Source organism: Glycine soja, chromosome 20 (assembly GCF_004193775.1).
Source record: "Glycine soja cultivar W05 chromosome 20, ASM419377v2, whole genome shotgun sequence".
Taxonomy (NCBI): Eukaryota; Viridiplantae; Streptophyta; class Magnoliopsida; order Fabales; family Fabaceae; genus Glycine; species Glycine soja.
The window spans coordinates 2,632,194-2,651,328 of record NC_041021.1 but is presented as its reverse complement, the minus strand read 5'-3'; the positions used below and the strand labels follow the sequence as shown (position 1 = coordinate 2,651,328).

Sequence of the window (19,135 nt, the reverse complement as noted above, 5' to 3'; positions counted from 1 at the left end):
TCTTAAAAAACCTTAAATCAAGCTTTTTCCTAATACACATTGTTGTTAAATTTTTCAATTAAACAGTGACATTTAGACATTTTTTAAAAATTACAAGACAAATTTCTAAAAGAGTTTTTTTTTTTCCTTTTAAACTAGCAAAGGTTATTTAATATTAAAAAAATTCGCATCCACTTTTTTTTTTTTTTTTTTAATTTAAGAACGTGATGATACACAAGTAAATTTATTTAAATGATTATCCATTTTATTTCGACAATTTTTATTTTTATTTTTTTCAACTCAAGAAATATTATCTCTCATTAAAACAAAAAAACTTTTTTTTTTCTTAAAACACTGGACTTTTAAGTTTTTTAACTACTAAAGTTCATGAATCCTCCCTCTGCCGCTACGCGATCAGAGTAGGGCTCAACCGTGAAATCGACCCATTGAGCTCACTCAGCCGCAGTCAGTGTTTCGTTCTGTGTTATGATGAGCCAATCCCTAATCTAATACCCACTATCTATCTTTTCTTCAGAATTAGAATCCAATTTCGGTTTGGTTCGGTTTTGGAAAATGTTGGGTGGTCTATACGGAGACCTTCCTCCACCTTCCTCCGCCGAGGAAGACAACAAGCCCACCCCCAACGTCTGGTCCTCCAGCACCAAGATGGCTCCCGCCACGCTCCGCAAGCCCGCCTCCCTCTTCGCTCCCCCCCAAACCCTCCTCCGGGCCCAGCCCAAGCCCAGGCCCACCACCACAACCATCCCCAAGCCCATCCTCTCCTCCTCGCCCGCCCCTCCCCCTGATGACGCCCTCCTCCAGCCCGCCCTCGTTGGCGTCCAGTCCACCGTCCTCGAAGAATACGACCCGACCCGGCCCAACGACTACGAGGACTACCGCCGCGACCGCAAGCGCAAAGCCCGTGAGGCCGAGATGCTGCGCGAGCTCGAGCGCCGCCGCCACGAGGAGGAAGAGGAGGAGAAGGAAAGGGAAAAGGAAAGAGAAAGAGAGAGAGAAAGAGATCACAGCAATAACAACGATTCGTCGTCGTCGAGGCTTAATGTTTCCGGCGAAGAGGCGTGGAGGAGGCGCGCTGCGATGAGCGGGGCGGGGTCTGGGTCGGGGGCGGTGTTGGTGCCGAGGTCGCCGTCGCCACCCCCGGGGAATGTGGACGGGTTTACAATCGGGAAGTCGGAGACGGGGGGATTGGGGGTTGGGGCTGGCGGGCAGATGACGGCGGCGCAGCGGATGATGGCGAAGATGGGGTGGAAGGAAGGGCAGGGGCTGGGGAAACAGGAGCAGGGGATCACCACGCCTTTGATGGCGAAGAAGACCGATAGACGAGCCGGGGTTATTGTGAATGCCAGTGACAACAACAATAGCAGCAGCAGCAAGAAAGTTAAGAGTGTTAACTTCAATGGTGTGCCTACCAGGGTGCTGCTGCTCAGGAACATGGTATGTCACATTTTGAGTGACTTATTTGTATTTTGATATGTTAATTGTCAAGTGCCGTTGATTCTTAGTGATGTTGAAATTTACTGAATCTTGTGAATTGTGATTGTTAGTAAGGATTGTGTTTTATGTGGTAATTTGTGAGCTTGATCAGTTGATCTGTGGCTGTTTTCTCTGATTGGTTGTTGTCAGTTGATTTGGAGGTTGCTGCCTTAGATGAGCTGGTCTTGTGTGAACTTTAGATTAGGTGAAGATTTCGCATTTTTTGCTGTTGCTTCACTTGGTTGTGATGTTGTAGAATGTAGATTATGGTGTGCGTGCTGTGGAGTTTTGGTTTTAAAACTAGCAGGGGGTTAGTTTGTTCTTTTGTTGTTTTTGCAAAAGATGAGGCATTGTGATGTTTTGGTTTGGTGAGCGATGGATGTGATTTTAATAATCTATGGTTTCGTGCATGGATTTAAGTTTAACGCTATGGGCTATGATATGCTTAGAGCACTTGACTTATCAAAATGAACAATGGTTTCAAGTGGACTAACCAAACTCAAGGAACTGCTTTTGTCTGTGCAAGGATTATGAAGCTTGAACACCAATTTAGACTTTCCCGGAAAAAAAAAAAAAACTAGGATGTTACTCCATGTAAATTTCCACCTATAAATTACTAAGGTATTCTTTTTGTCAATGTGATAAAGAGGTCACTGCTGGACTGATCAGCAGCCATGACGAGGAAGGATTGAACAGAGTCTATCTTAACGACTAAAGAAAATAGTATTGCCGTAGCCATGACCATAGATTTGTGTGTAGTACTTAGCTGCTAAATGAGCTTTCCAACGGTCAATATAGCCATTATGGACCAACTTCAACTATAAACTCCCACTGACAAATAGCTATTACCCTTTAGTTTAGATACTTGATCCAGTGTGTTTTTAGAATGTAGGGAAGGCATCTAGTCTATCATTGCTTGGTGCCAATTAGGATGAGATAGTGCTTCACTTGAGGTTTTAGGAATGCAAACAGAGGACAGGACAGGCTTCAAGTAAAAGTGTAGTATTGTGTATGAGGAATGAATGTGCTTGGCAGAAAGTTGAAGCAGCATCTGTTGAGGATAAATATACATTTGAATTTTGAAGTTTGTTTACCAAAAGAAGATTACGAAGAATGGAATAGGAATTGTGCCTCTATGCTTCTTTATTGTCTATTGGTCTTTTGTAGTGCCAAAGCAATTACATGAATGGCAGTATACTCTGCACTCCTTGAACAAGAAATTGTTTAGTTTTAACCCCAAGTTTTCTCTAAGCATGAAAAGAAGCTCATGTTAGTTGGTCTCAAGAAATTATGCTTGTGAAATCTTAACTCTTGCAACGAGTAGAAACTAGTGAAAAATCCTATTACATAATCATCATCATTCTTTCCTTTAAAGATTCATTATTCAAATATAATTTTCACTGATAACATGTTGGCAAACATTCATCCTTTTTCGTAACAGAGAAGCATGTCTGTATGACACATATTCATTCTTTAATTTTTCGTTGAAGTTGATAGTGATGTACTGATCAGTATCTTACATCCTTTTAAGTGTTTGATCATCAGGAATGCCACTGCTTATGATATATTTAGCTTGTTAATTTGCTGATCAATTAGCTTGAGATATCTTGGTTAATCCCTTTTTACTTCCACTGTAAACGAGTAACTTGTTTCTCAATTGCCCTGCTCTCAAAGTATTATGTTGTTAATGCAGTATGAGGGGATGATATAAATTACTAATTTATGATGTGTTTGTAAATTTTGAGTTAGGGATGTTTGCTTCTTTGAACTTATTCTCATTGTTTCACAATGCTATCATAGGATAGGATATAAGCCATTTTTTGTAATTGTGTTTTTGAGATGAGACCTGGGAGGGGAGGTTCCTGCCATAATATTTTGAAATAATTGAAATTTGTCAGTCTCTGTTTTATAGTTTCAAAGTTCTGTTTCATTATTTTGGGAAGTTTATGGTTATGACCTTGATAAATACCCAAGTCACATTTAACTTTGTGCATGCACTGAAATGTTTGATATTTAACTTTGTGCATGCACTGAAATGTTTGATATTTAACTTTGTGCATGCACTGAAATGTTTGATAAAATAATTCTGGACTTTTTCATAGTTTGTGTCTGGACACTGGGTTTTAAAACAAATTGGTGTGCATCATTTGTTTCCTCTTTTTGCACATTACAAGTGCTGAGATTTGACCACTGAAGTAACATGTCAGATTGAAGTGTTTATTTGATCATGTTTTTGTTGACATTGATTAGAAGAAATTTTCTTTGAAGAGTAGAGAATAAGCAGTCTGTCCTAAGATGAAAATAAATAATAGTTCTCCCAAACCCAATTCCCACAAAAACCAAAATTAGAAACTTGTGACGCAACCATCTGTTCTGAAGTGCTTTCCAATCCCAAAAATTGGAATTCTGCACACTAATCTTTTCTCGTGTAGTAAATGGTTGCAGCTTTTTACATTGAATTGTAGTTTATGCAATAGTTATGAATTCCATCATGAGTCCAAGTGCTCACAAGATGGTGTGTTTGTATCCTGAAATTACACTTGAGCCTTAGTCTTCACAAGTATTCATAGGAGAAGAAAATAAGAACGTAAAATGAATTGAGCTTTTTCCATAGGCTGAAAACTTATGCACCTCAGCTTTTAGATAGCTTCTATAAAAGTTAAGTGCTTAAGTTAATTTTAAATTTGAGAGAAACTCAATTTATTTTACTTTCTTGTTTTCTTCTATAAGTACTAATGGAGAAGTTTATCCAAACAATTCATTTTATAAGTGTGCATATTTGCATACTTTGATGCCTAACTGGTTAATCTATGCCATGAAAAGCTCAACAGTGATTGCATTAGTTCATCCTAAAATGGAATTGGTGGTGTTGTAGATTAATTGATTGCATATGACTCACTATATGTACTTTCTTGTTGAAGGTGGGTCCTGGTGAGGTAGACGACGAGCTAGAAGATGAGGTAGGATCTGAATGTGCCAAATATGGAACTGTAACCCGAGTTCTGATATTTGAGATAACAGAGCCAAATTTCCCCGTTCATGAAGCAGTAAGAATCTTTGTGCAGTTTGAGAGATCTGAAGAAACAACTAAAGCGCTTGTTGACCTTGATGGTCGGTACTTTGGGGGTAGAGTGGTGCGTGCCTCATTTTATGACGAGGAAAAGTTTAGCAAGAATGAGTTAGCTCCAATGCCAGGAGAAATTCCCGGCTTTACTTGAAACAAGTGTCGGTTATTTTTTCTATTATTTTTGTAAGTTGTCCTAAGTGAATACCCTGAAGACTTGAGATTGAAGTTTAATACTTCATTACATGATAGTTGAGCGTTGTCATAAGTTTAATCTTGGTCCATGTTTTTTGTAAGTGACAAAGGGTTGTTGCTCAGGGAATTATTATGATCACAAGAACATTGAACGTTCCTTACTAGTTACTAGCGCTAATGTTGTCACTGTATATTCAAAGTTCCTTAATAGTATCATGATCAGTTGGAGATTAAGGTAGCATTGGATGAGCATGCACCACTTTAGTGTATGCATGCTAAAATGTTTTAAAAACTTGACTGAGGAGGAATTGCAGGAATTTCACTGCCCCCCACTCATTAAACAACCCAACATTAGATCGGTATGTTTTATTCCATTTCATTCTTTACCTTCCCACTTCATTTCATTTCCTTACTAAAACTCCGATATAAGTAGAACCATTAGCAAGGAAGAAAAGGGTAAAAATGTGAAGTGTTCAAACTTAAAATACTAACCCCTGCCCCAGCTCATATCATTGTATGCTTCTTACTTTGCTTTCCAAATTTCATTTTTTTAAAAAGTCCAATTTAGATTTATAAATTGTATGAATGCTTGCAATTCACATGGTTGAAAGTTGAAAATGTATTTGGTCCTCTTTCACGTCTGTGTTTGGATTATTGAGTTCAAAACAGCTTATAACTAAAAAAATATTGAGAGAATTTTTTTATACAAAGGCAATTTTTTCCTTGAAAAGCATTCAAAAATCATCATGTACTAAAAAATTAAAAGGGTCCTATCCTATCTCCACCCTCCAAATCTAACAAGTTACACAACCCAAAGTAAATCAAGAAAATTGCAGAGTTAGCCCAGAAAGTACTGATGACAATAATAAAATTCAAGTGGTATTTATACATAGAACATAGCACATAAATTTACTATTCCTAACAAGTTGTGGCAGGGGACAACAATCACAACATCCATGCACTAACATACAAAAGTTATCCAATTATACAAAAGTTATCCAATAACCCTGAACCATTTCAGAATGAAAAGGAAAATGAAATGCATTAGATGGTTAGAATACTAGTTAAGGACAACTGGATTTTCCCGACTGTGACCTATGATCCTTTCATTCTCTTGACCTATGATCATTCTCTAAGAATTTGAACTTCCAAGATGACTTTCTTGTCACTGCTTTCCATGAGCTAAAAAATGCAAGCATCTCCAACCCTGAAATCGTTGTCGGCAACAAACTTTTTCCAGCCTGCGACACCAAAAGTCTTGTGTTTGCTTTGTCCATAATACACCTGTCCCAGCTCTTGCCCCCATAGATGAGAATGGTAGGGACCTCAATAGAAGGAAGTTTTGACCGTAAGTTCATCACCGGCATCTATATGCAATACAAGATTTTTAAAATGATTTTCCTTTGTATACAAACATGGAATTGTCTTGTGTGCTTCAGTGTGTCCAGCATTTCTCAAGGCATAGTAAAGAAAGAAATCAATTTTTGCTATGATAGCGTGTTTGGATTAGTATATGTGATTCGCATTTAATCAAATTTTCACATCCAAAATGCACCAAAAACAACTAAAAGTTACTTTTGTGATCCACGTTTGAGTTATGCAGATGTGAATCCAAACACGCTATAGATGTATGGACCTTTATGAAACAAAAAATGAAGTAATTAAACTCCAATGTTTCCAAGCATAAAACCAAAAATGTGCTAAAAATTATTGGCCATGAGTATGTTTAACTAAATACAAGACCATGATAAGACACAGGTAATAAGTTAGACATAACGATGCATCAACAAAAACATTAGAATCACAAGAGTACGGTGAAAGAGACATTGAATTTAGTCAAGCCTGTTCTTTCAAATGTTTTATTGACTTTATTCTATTTTACCTTTGTAGTTGATGTACACAAACATGCATCTGCTAGGCCCTAATCCATAATCTTAAATTCACCTCACTTCTAAGGAAGAGTGATATAATATCATACCAAATTATGATCAACAATAGTTGACATAAGTGGTAGAGACTTGGGTCTCTTGACCAAATAGTCTAAGATGTGAATCTTGGTCAGTTGTTGGATATAAAATAAATTGTATTCGGAAGAGTATACCTACCTTGTGTCCACCCACGATCTCCGACGAAGATTAATCAATACTTCCGGCGGAGGTTATTTCATACCAGTACCATGTTAAACAATTTTTTCTCTTTACCAAATTATGGTCATTTGACCTCTTTATCTTTTTTGTCTTTTATACTTCTAAAAACGAATGAAATAACATATGGGGTCTGTAAAACCAAGTACAAAATTACCATGTAATAACGGGGATGAAGATTTGTAGGTGAAAGAACACAATGACAGTATGGTTTTCCTGAAAGTGGTTTAACCTCATCCCATTGAAAATTTGTTGTAGGATCAGGCAGCAGTGGTAATGGGACTCTACCACTATCCCCTGCAAAAGAAAAAGAAAAAAGAAACAGCAAGTTAGTGATAAATGTTTTAGGTGAAAGTTTTATCTTGACAAATAAGAATGATGTATGTAACATAAATAGTTTCTAGGGATCACTACCTATCCAATCATGATTATTCTTCAAAACGTTTGCTGACTGAAACAAAAACTAAGATGAACTCCAGTTTGTAAATTTGGTATGAAACACTTTGGAAGATCAACAATCGTAGAAGGAAAACATATGAAATGGATTAAGCTAAAATCAAGCAAACACGTTATTCAGCACGACAAGGCATTCGCCGTTGACATGTTTTGCATAACCAGTTATTTGAAGTGCCTGCTAAGGTATTTGATAACTAGTATTAAGTTTACTAGTCTAGAAGATATAAGATTGGTCTAGTGAGGAAGGTAGAATAAAAAGGAGAGAAAGATTACAAATTCAAATGTTCAGCTAATAAAAACGTGACAATATTAACTATTAATATTTATTGATGAAAATAAAAATTTATTAGTGTCAAATTCTGAAAAGTCAAATAGTTGGAGGTCAAGACTTTAAAAATAGTGTTTTGTAAACGAGATTCAAATTGTTAAGTAGAAAGGTCTATTTTTCAGGATTTGTGAATTGTGAACTCAGTAAGAACGAGTTAGGGACTCAATTAAAAAAATATTTAGTTTAATGACCTACTTGAAAATTCTCAAATAATTTTGAGATAAATCGAGTAATTTAACTTGTTTAAAATTATAACTTGAAGGCAATTTGTCTTTAGCATCCCAAATATTATCATTTTGCTGGCCAAATTAGTTGTTTAGCATTACTTAACCCCAAACTCTTCCTGGTTTATAAAAGGCAAGAAATTTGGACAAAGTTTCATCATTCGGTTTCTTTCATATCTACACACTAATGATTGCCAACTCATGCAAATAAACTACTTAATATTTGAACTACTCAAAAAGCTTTTTCTGGCCGGCATCATGCACTTACTTTTGTTTTTGAGTTGTCAAATAAAATAATTGATAACAATTGATAAAGAGAATACCTTTTGCTTCGTTTTTATATTTTTTAAACATCTTTATCCTCAAATGTCATAAGAATCTTATACATTATTTTACCTGAGTGATACTTAAATTTGTAACTTTCAATTTGTTTAACCGATAATTGAAAACTGAATAACTACATGCTCTTCATCTTTTGATATTCATTAACCGCATGCTCTCTCATCTTTTGGTTCCCATTATTATAGGTTACATATAAAATTATTTGATTTTCATTATCTCATCATTCCTAACTATATCTCTCCCATAAAATTTAATTGTTATCTCTATCACACTTATGTAAAATCTCATCCCAATTACTTTATTTTATTTTTCTCTAACCATAAACTTCTTGCTTTCTTTTTTTCACAAGAACTGAGTGATGGTTTTATATATTTTAAAGTAAGATATGTGGTGAAGAAAAATAAATAAATATATAAAGTAAATATAAAAAAATATGTGTAAAAAATAAAATTATATATACATTATAAAACACATTAAACTAAAACTAATATATACATTAATTTACATATAATAAGAGATATTATTTTAATATATAAATTTTTGTAGACAATAGAAGTGTAAATACACATGCGCAACAAGGTTTATATTTCCGTTAGTGATAATAATAATAATAAAACAAAATATAGGGAGAAAAAAGTGCATTGCATCATGAATATTGTTATAAGCAGAAGATAATGAATGAACGACCCCATAGGTGACAAATCATGCTCAAATTTATGATAAAAACATTATGAAGATTACTCACCTCTTCCACTTGATCTGCGAGAAAACATTGTGTGTGAACCACTTGAACTGTTGAAGCATACCAGAGAAACTTGTGCATACCACCCCCAATTTAGACCAACGGTCAAATACAATACACAACAACTATTAATACATGATATATCTGATGATTCGGGGGAGGGTCACTGGAGTTACCGAAGAGGCCCTTTGTAAACTGTTAAATCATAAAAGAAAACCACTTAAATCGAAAACCAAAAAATAAAAATTTAAAAAATCATATTTTTTACATTTTGATTTAATTTTTGAATCTTATTTTTAAAATCCAATCAAACTGAAACAAATTACATATTTTAATCATATTAATTTTATTTAATGGATTTTTAGTATTACATGGCTAGTATTATTTTAAATTTATAATGATTATAGTATTTGATTTGTAGTGTAGTTATTCTATAATAATTTTTTAATATGTGATTTTTGTTATAATAATTAATAATAAGTGTTAAAAAATTTATTGCATTTTTTTATTTTATAATTAAGATGTATATTTTATTTTTATAAGTTAAAAAAATTTATAAATATGTTAAAAATAGAGTTAAAGTATTAAATGATATACAAATTACTATTATGTTATAAAAATAATTAATAATATCATTTTATGATAATACTAAGTAGAAGTGAAAATAATTATTTTTAATTAAAATATGTTAAACCAAATTTAATATAAATTCATTTTTAATTAAAAAAACAAAAAACAGAACCAAATTAAACTACAAAATATTGATTTGGTTTAATTTAGATTTAATGTTATATTTGAATTGAATTGAAGCAAGTCACATTTTTATTTTATATTTGATTGAAAGACTTTATGTCTAAAAACCAAACTTCAAATAGCCCTAGCTCATACTAGACCACCTCTTGTATATTTGAATATTAAAATAATCCATGATAACTATTTTTAGTTTAATTGTCATGTTACAACACAGTTAAAATAATTTTATATTATTGATTAATCATAAATTATTATTTTATTCTTTTATAATATAGTATAAAAATATATTATAACTTGTTTCTTACCAAAAATATCAAGAGATAGTATAATTTTATAAAAGTTAATAAATTTATCATTGTGATTTGTCATTAATGACTAAATTATAATATAAAATTATGGCTAAATATCATTTTTAGTTAATTATATTTTAATATTTTTTCATTTTGATACATTAAATTTTAAAAAAATTCATTTATATCATTTATATCTTATTCTTTTCATCCCTAATTATGAGACCATTTCAAGTGATTCATGCATATTTAAAAAAATGGTTAATTTAGTTAATCACATTAAATATGTTTATTATTTATGCCATTATTTTAAAATTATCATTTTCTTATCTCTTTATCTATTTAATTTTTTTTCATTAATTTTTGGATAGAGAATAATTAATTAAGGGTGTTTAGGAGAAAAAAATAATAATTAATGCATTAAGAAATTAAAAAAACTTTTATAAAATGTGACAAACAATTTTTCTTAAAAAATATTATAATTAAGGATGGTTGTTTGGTCCTTTATGTGAATAATTTACATATTAAAGTTATGAAATTCAATATAAATTGGTAAAATTAAAATTAAAATATGTAAAATGATATAAAATAAAAGTAAAAAACTTATATATTAAATAAATTTGTTTAAATTTATAAATTTTTATGATTTAAAAAATAATTGATGACATGATGATACATAAAAATATTATTTATAAAATTAACCAAGCAAAATAATTGACATAGTAATTTATTGTCTTATTATTACATAAAATGTCATGTGTTCAATGTGTTCAATTTCTACCGCAACACATTTTATCAATACATCAAAATTAATATTTGATTTTAGACAAATAGACTAAATGATCAAAATTATTGATTGTGAAAAATAAGAGATTAAATATATTAATTTAAAAATAGGAGATCAAAATGACCGTTGAAAATTATAGGTGAGAATAAAATTACAATTTAACGAGTAAAAAACAAAAAATAAAGTATAAGTAGTAAATGAAGATAAATAGTTTCCATTTTCCATCATGATCAATTATTGGCTTAAGTTTTAAAATATGATATCGTCAAAAAGGGAAAAAAAAGTCTAAAAATATGAATATTACTATTGACTGAGGTGACATGAGTGGCGAATGCGAAAGGGATAACAAAGATGTGTATCGCGGTGTTCATGTGGCAGACTCATCCAAAGTACCCCTTGATTCTCTTACACAACAGGGACGAGTTTTATTCTCGGTGAGTGAGTACTCGTTCATTTCGTTTTCTGAATTATGAATAGAAACAAATGGATAGTTTATTTATTTAATCGTTGAGTGTTGAAACTTGAAAGGCCTACGGAACCATTGGCGTGGTGGGAAGGGGAAACGATCTTGGGTGGTAAGGATGCACTGGGCGGTGGAACATGGTTGGGTTCGACAAGAGACGGTAGGATAGCGTTTCTTACAAATTTTAGGGAAGTTGAGATGCTTTCGAATCCCAAGACCAGAGGGGACTTGCCCCTTCGTTTTCTTCAGGTAATCACGCACTCAAGGTGTTTGTTACTTTGTTTCTTACTAGTTAAAAATCAGGCTGCATTTTTTACCTTTAATTTTTTTGGTGAATTTTTCTTTATCAAATTAATTTGGTGCATTTTACTTTAATTTTATTTTTAAGAAACTTACATATTTTACCTCATTTTACGTTTAACATAATTATACTTTTCATCCCTTAATTTTCTATTTTTTGAAAATTTTTATCTCCAACTTTTAATTTTTTTGGCAAATTTATGTCCATTTTTTTTTGCTTATTAATAGATAAATGCATCGAGTAAAGTTCACAAGTTTCTAAAAAGTTAAAAGTAAAATGTGTCAAATTAAGAAATTTAGGATAAAATTTGTGAAAAATTAAAAAATGCAATTAAGCCTATAAATTATGTTAATAATAGGAGTATTTTTTTAAGTACTCCTTCTCTCTGGTTATAATTGTCATGTAAGTGAAAATATTTGTCTCAAAATGATTATTCTCTCCTTCCAATGATAATCGTCGTGTAAGAAAATAAAATTTATCTCAAAATAATTATCATTTTAATTTTTCAATGTAATATTAATTACATTTGTTCACTTATAGCCCTTATATTATTATAATATGGGCAACAAAAACAAAAAATGAATTAATGATGATAAAGTTAATTTTATAAAATTATTATTCTCTTTTATTTATTTATTAGGTTTTATTGGTTTGTGTGAAACAACTTAGGATGATAATTATAATAAGACAAAGAGAGTATCATTTTAGTTATATCTTTTATAATATTAATGATAGACAACAAAATCTTATAAATAAATTAATGATGATATAAGATTAATTTTGTAAAATTATTACTATTTTTTATACCTAAGACGATAATTATTTTGAGATAGAGAGTAATTGTTAACAAATAAATAATGTTAAACATACTTAGGAGGATAGACTTCATCAAAAGAGATCAATCAAGTTTTTTTTATCGCTAAACGTGATAAATACTCGTTATTAATAATATAACATAAGTAAAAAAGTAATCATTATAACCTATAGAGTTGATGCAAAGGTGTAAGACGCACTTGTGTTTGCATGTGAGAAATATTCTATTTAGTAGGAGAACTAATATTTAATTTTTTTCATGTGTAACATTTTTTTGTCACAGACACCCATCTTAAATGAGATTAGTTTGTAACTTGTGGGGTGGGAAACACCCATAATATTTGATTCAAGACAAAAAAATATATTATTAAAATTAATAGGCTTACTTTATATAGGGTTGGCAAAATGAACGGGTCGGGTTGGGTCTGTCTAGTTTGGTTCATCGGGTCAAATAGTGAAAATGGGTCAGCCCAGACTCCATCCATATTCTTTTGGATTGTAATTTCTTAGACCTATTCCATCCCATTCCAACCTAACATGCTCTATCTCGCGTTGTCGGACTAATTTAGAAATTAATAAAAAATTAAAAAAATGGCTTCTATATTAAAAAATATAAAAAAAAGAATTTAAAAGACAAAAAGTTATTTATTATGTATATATTCCGGTTAACAAGTATTGAAAAAACCATTTAAATTATGCTTAATGCATACTCAAATTAATAATATTATTTCAGGGTATTTCTTGTGAATATTTATTTTTTGTTTGATGAACATAATTTATTTTTAAAAAAAATATAAAGTAGAATATAAAATTATAAATTTTATCAATAAGTTATTGTGTTTTATTCAATATTTATAATATATTACTAATCAGGTCCGTCTATAGGTTCATCGACCCGAGTCCAATTAGCTGTTCGGCTATATGGATAGGACCGAAAAAACTTATTTTTATTTGAGTGGTCCTTTTTTTTAGTCTAGTCTGACCCTAACCCTAATTGTGGGCCGAGCCAATCCATTGGATCAGGTTCATTTTGTGAGTCCTAATTATATATACTATCCTTTAATTAATTAACAGTATATTATTTATATATTTTTTCTACTGTGTGTACTTAAATTCAACTGTAATCTGAACAAAAAATAAAATACTTAAATTCAACTGTAATCTGAAAAAAAATAAAATAAATTGTAATGCTAATAAGAGAAGTGTTAGTAATATACTATTTAACACATTCTTTCGTACATATTTTTTTTTATTGATTAAAATATATCAAAAATTATAAAATCAGGAGAGAGTCATTGAATATTACATGAGACCCACTAAATTTTGTGAAATCCAATAAATTTAAACCAATAAAAAATATATGTTGAAAAGAATATGTTAAAAAATATAATTCTAACATTTATCGTGCCAAGAATAATGTATATATGAATACAACGCAACAGGGCAATAAGAGTCCCGAGGAGTTTGCGGAGCAAGTTGTGAAAGAGGCAGATGAGTATAATGGCTTTAACCTTGTATTAGCTGATATTTGCACCTCCAGCATGGTTTATGTCTTTAATAGACCAAACCAAGATCATCTTTCTCTTGCACAAGTTGTTGTTACCCCTGGAATTCACGTTTTGACTAATGCAGCCCTCGACGCTCCATGGCCAAAGGTAACAACAAAACAACCCAGCTTCTATTATTTCCAATTTTTTTAGTTTCTATTTGGGTTTATGGATTTATACTAGTTGTTTATAAATCACAACCTTTTTTATTTTAAATGTTAAGAATTAGTTATTGACTCAACTCTATTAAGTAAATAATAGAAAAAAAGACTTACTTATAAACGTTTATTCGACATTTCTACATCAAAGTGTTTTTAAAGATTATTTCAATTGGTTGAGTATGGGTGGGGGTGTTGTAAACTCTTGATATGATACTCAATTCTTCCAATAAAAAAAATTATTCTAGGCTATGTTTTTTACAAAATAAAGACTATTTTTTAGTTAAACATATAAATATATAGGTTGAAAAATATCATAAAAAGGAGTTCGTTCATTTGAGTTTCCTATAGGTTTTTTTTACACTTTTTAAGTCATTATATGTATTAGTTTTACTCAATCAAATAAGTTATATCATGTAAAAATAGTATAATTCCATTTTTTATGATTATTATAATACCATTTTTTTATTTTGTTTATGGACTATGTAAAATTATTTCTGTAAGATTCAATTATCTACTTCATCAAATTAAGAAAAACAGTTAATTTAATTGATAAAAATAAATTTATCTTAAATTTATAATTTTTTTAAAATTATCCCTGTAATTAATATTTATCTCTCTTTTAATTATTCATCAATACATTTTTTTCTTATTTAAATTTGGGTTATTTGTAATCTAAAAATAATTAATACAAAGAACATTATAAATTGAGTTTTATAAAAAAAAATAAACATCATTTTAAATTTTAGTCTTATAAATAAGAATTTATGTCTTGTAAATAGAACAGGGTTAATAATTATTAGTTTATTATTAATGTGGGTGACAAAATATCCCTTTAGATAGATATGAATGACGATTTTCGGTCAATGAGGTAAATACGAAAACAAGATCTTCCTCTGGACAAAAACAAATATGATAATTTTCAAAATCAATTGGGGATGTGAAGAGTAAACAACAACGAAACAAGAAACACGTACTTGGTACATATACATATTTGTTATATATATATTTTAAAAGTGCATGTTAAATGTTAGCTATTTTTAAAACATGTATTTATAAATCTGAACTGTGCCTTTTTTTTTATATTTTGTATTCATCACATACAATTGTTCTTTTATGTAAAAAAAAAAAAGTAAAAAAAAGTTAACCCAATTTGATAAAATTAAAAATCATGATTGGTCTTTGGATAGAATAAATTATGTTGAAAAAAGAATATCTTATGTGGGTTTATGGTTTTTCGACGAAGATTAGTCACCACTTCCAAGAAAAGTTATTTTGTATTAATATTATGATTAAAAAAAAGAGAAGAAGAATTACTCTAGTTTGATGATAAAATTTTAATTTCCTCATGAAAATCACAAGTATGCAAGTACATGTACATGTAAGTAATATTACCAGCCAAATTTCTTGGCACAAGCTTTTCAGGCAGAACGGCTGCGCCATAATTTCAAAGAATTTATTGATCAATATGGTGAAAGTGATTTTCCAATTAAAGAAATGGTTGAGAAGCTAATGACAAACACAGTCAAAGATGAAGAGTGTATGTTACCAGGGATTCATCCTCCAGAACGGGAACAACCTTTGAGTTCTATATTTGTTGAAGCGGAACTTTCTTCGGTAACTAACACATTCCACTTTTTTATTTAGGTAAAATTAGTTTTTTCTTTTAATTTATTTTTTAAATTCAATTTGATCTTTTAATTTTTATGAGATTTAATTTGATCCTCTAATTCTTTAAAATGATTCAATTTGATCTTACAGTCAAATAATAGATCAACGGTATTAAGAAATTATATTTTGTGACGATTTAAAATTACCACTAAGTGACTTTAAATCCTCACCAATATACATATTTGCTAATTCCGTTTAATTCAGGTAAAATGGTCCAATTGAATCAATTTTAAAAATTAGAGGATCAAATCAAACTTTAAAAAAAATTAGAAAATCAAATTGAACATAAATACTAAATTAGAAGGAAAAAAACTAATTTAACCTTTTATTTATTTATCTTTTTAACCCTGCTTTTGCACGTGTAAATTAAGCTGAAAACTCTCTTTATGCTTAGGGTCATTATGGAACTAGGAGCTCTTCTGCCTTGTTTGTGAAATCTAACAAAGAAGTTACCTTCTATGAGAAATATCTGGAGAAGAAGCAATGGAAAGATAAAATGGTGACCTATAAGATCAGTGAGAGATAATAAAAGGCAGGGATATGATTTATTTCTGCTACTATGCTTCAAAAATATCAAAATTGGTGCATCACAGGCAAAATTCAGAAAAGGAAAAGGAATAAATATTTAATTTGTTGGGTACTATGGTTTAGCCACTAGCACCTTTGTCAATATGCATTTTTCCCCCCTAAACCAATCTAGCCTCAATTAGTTTGGATGGGGTAGGTTGGCTATTTTTGTCAACTTGTTTTGAATGTTTGTCACTTTGGCATTTATATTTTGTTATTGTTGAATATGCATAAAATATTTATTTACAGGGCAGTAGATGGCCTTTTAGTTATAGTGTATCTAGTTATAGATTATCCTAGAGATGACTAGCTTTCAAAATGAACGTAGATAATTGGAAATGAAAAAGATAAAAATAAAATTGGATAAGCTTAATACTAGTATGTATTATACTAATTCTTACACTATAAATGATTTTGTATTAAATGTGATTTTTATTGATTGATTTTTAAATTATAATTATATTATAGAAAATTGAGTGGCCATTTGAATATAGCTTCTACATATAAAATAAAAATATTGAGTTTTAAAATATTAAATACATATAATTTGTATATAATAAATAGTTAATAGAAGAATATCACTTAAAAATAAAAATTACTCATCAAAATAATACAAATGGTATGTCTTGTGACCAATTTTTATATTTTTATCCTCAGATAAATTATATAATATTTTTTAATCTAAGACTAAAAATATTTTCCAAGAAACAATTTCATTTTAAGTAAAACGAAGTTAGCTCTCTTTGCAAAGCATTTTTATATATAAAGTTAACCAAAACTTTATTTAAAGGAAATGTTAAAAACCATTCTTTGAAGTTTTATAATTATTATCGTTTTAAGTTTTAGTTTCTAAAAAAGTTGGAAGTTTTCCTATACAATTTTTTGAAATGGTTTATCATTGTAAAAAAATCTTTAGAGGTATTATAATACTATTACAACATATTATTATTATTATTAGTATTATTATTGTTATTATTTAACTAAAACTTAATGCGTACAAGGATTCAAATTTATCACTTTATCGTAAAGTTAAAATTAAAATGCGAATAATTATACTTTTAAGAAAATAACTATAGAGAAGAAATAGAATAATATTTGGATCATCATACTGTTCAGTTTCGTTTCATTATTTTTTTTTATACTGAAATTATACTTAAATTAAAAAGTAAAATATGTCAAAAAGTATAAAAATTGTAAGAAAAAATATAAAAAATTATTTGTTTTTTTATGAATAAAAGAATTTGGATCTTTTCAATTGCTTAAACTTTTCAATCAGTAAAAAGATTTAGAAATCTACTTAAATGACTTACAAACATGACCAATGATTTTTTTTAAGATTAAAATGAAAAAAAAAACGAAATTTCATATAAAAAAGTATTTAAGTGTTTAATTTAATATTTTTGGCGCAATGAGCAAGTGAATATCACGGTTTTTTTTTTCGTGAATACACTCTTTTTTCCTTTTTTTTTTCAATCTACACCACTTTGCAATTTAATTCCTAATGTACACTACTTTGAAACTTTGTGTTTTGATTTATACCACTTTGCAAATGAACTTGATCCTTTTTTTTAATTTAAAAGATTATAAAATATAAATATTATATTATATAATTTTTTAGTTGGTTTTAAAATTACTTATTTATTAAATTAAATTTTATAATTGTTTTTTATTTTTTAAAGAAAATGATATTATTAAATATAATTATTTGTTTTATTATTTAATTTACTTAACACATTTTTTAGGTGAATATTTTTATTTAAAATCTGAATTTTCTAATATAATTATTTTTATAATTATATTACTAAATATAATTAGTTTGTTTATGTCATTAGATTTAATTAAAAATGATAAGACTTTTTGTTTAACAATTTATTTATAGAAGAACATTATATTGCATAATCAATAAAATACTTAAACAATTACATTTGACTAAGGAAAAACTTAAGATGGAGATATGTTAAGACAATTGTTTCTGTTATGACCATGTTGCCGATAAATTCCATATTTTTTTGTACTTTCTAGTTCATTTTCTTCTTCGTCCATCTAAGTAGGAATGCGAGTTGAAATGGAACGATCCTTTGCAGTCCTCTTTCTCCTTGGATCAGGATCCCACTGATCTCGTTCATATTCTTGCCACACTGATTCGTGTGGCAGTAAACCAAAGGAGTTTTCATAGATGTGCAAAATGTATTGTAAAGTGAATAACATCGACACATAGTTCATGGGATCAAGATTGACAGATTTACAGGCAGCAATGACGTGAGAACACGATAAGTGTTTAGCCTGATATTCACCACAATCACACTTTTGGGATTGTAACATTACTCTAAACCTTCAAGGTGGTATGGGTGTTTGAAGTGGGGATTGAGTCTCTGTTATAATAAAAGTGTGATTGTGTCTGTCGAATTCATTTACAATATGTGTATTAGATTCTTGTTGACCGTTATTCATTGCATCATAGACAACTTCAGAATACTGTGAGCCGGAGTTGATCACTGTCTGAGTTTGTCGATCTCTAATAGCAAAGAGTTGTGCGGTCTTGAAATACATCTCCCCCAACCACCAATGATGACACCGACAAATGTCTTGTGTCTTTTAACATGGAATTAACAGACTCAGACAAATTGGTAGTCATATATCCCCAATGTCCCCCCCCCCATCGAAGCATTGTACCCAATTTTGATTGGGTAATTGATCAAGTCATTCAGCTACACTTGGCTTATTCGCACAGATATCTCCAAGATGTCGCCAGTGCATCTTCTCAGTATATGGGTAACCTGTAAATATTCAATCAATCTATTACGTTATAAAATTTGA

The 19,135-nt window shown here is 30.0% G+C and overlaps 1 protein-coding gene, 1 long non-coding RNA gene and 1 pseudogene across 2 annotated transcripts; 2 read left to right on the top strand and 1 right to left on the bottom strand.

Annotated features, from left to right (window-relative positions):
* Window positions 1-350: 350 nt before the first annotated feature.
* On the top strand, window positions 351-4,966 carry LOC114403620 (DNA-damage-repair/toleration protein DRT111, chloroplastic-like). The gene is made up of 2 exons (XM_028366700.1): window positions 351-1,434; window positions 4,395-4,966. The coding sequence occupies exons 1-2, from the start codon at window positions 553-555 to the stop codon at window positions 4,689-4,691; spliced, it is 1,179 nt and encodes a 392-aa protein (XP_028222501.1). The 5' UTR covers window positions 351-552; the 3' UTR covers window positions 4,692-4,966.
* Window positions 4,967-5,581: 615 nt separating this feature from the next.
* LOC114401486 lies at window positions 5,582-7,515 on the bottom strand. The gene is made up of 3 exons (XR_003664283.1): window positions 7,291-7,515; window positions 7,034-7,173; window positions 5,582-6,099 (listed from the first exon to the last, which is right to left on the bottom strand). It is a non-coding gene; the product is annotated as an uncharacterized LOC114401486 (long non-coding RNA).
* Window positions 7,516-11,102: 3,587 nt separating this feature from the next.
* On the top strand, window positions 11,103-16,590 carry LOC114402464 (annotated as a pseudogene).
* The last annotated feature ends 2,545 nt before the right edge of the window (window positions 16,591-19,135 follow it).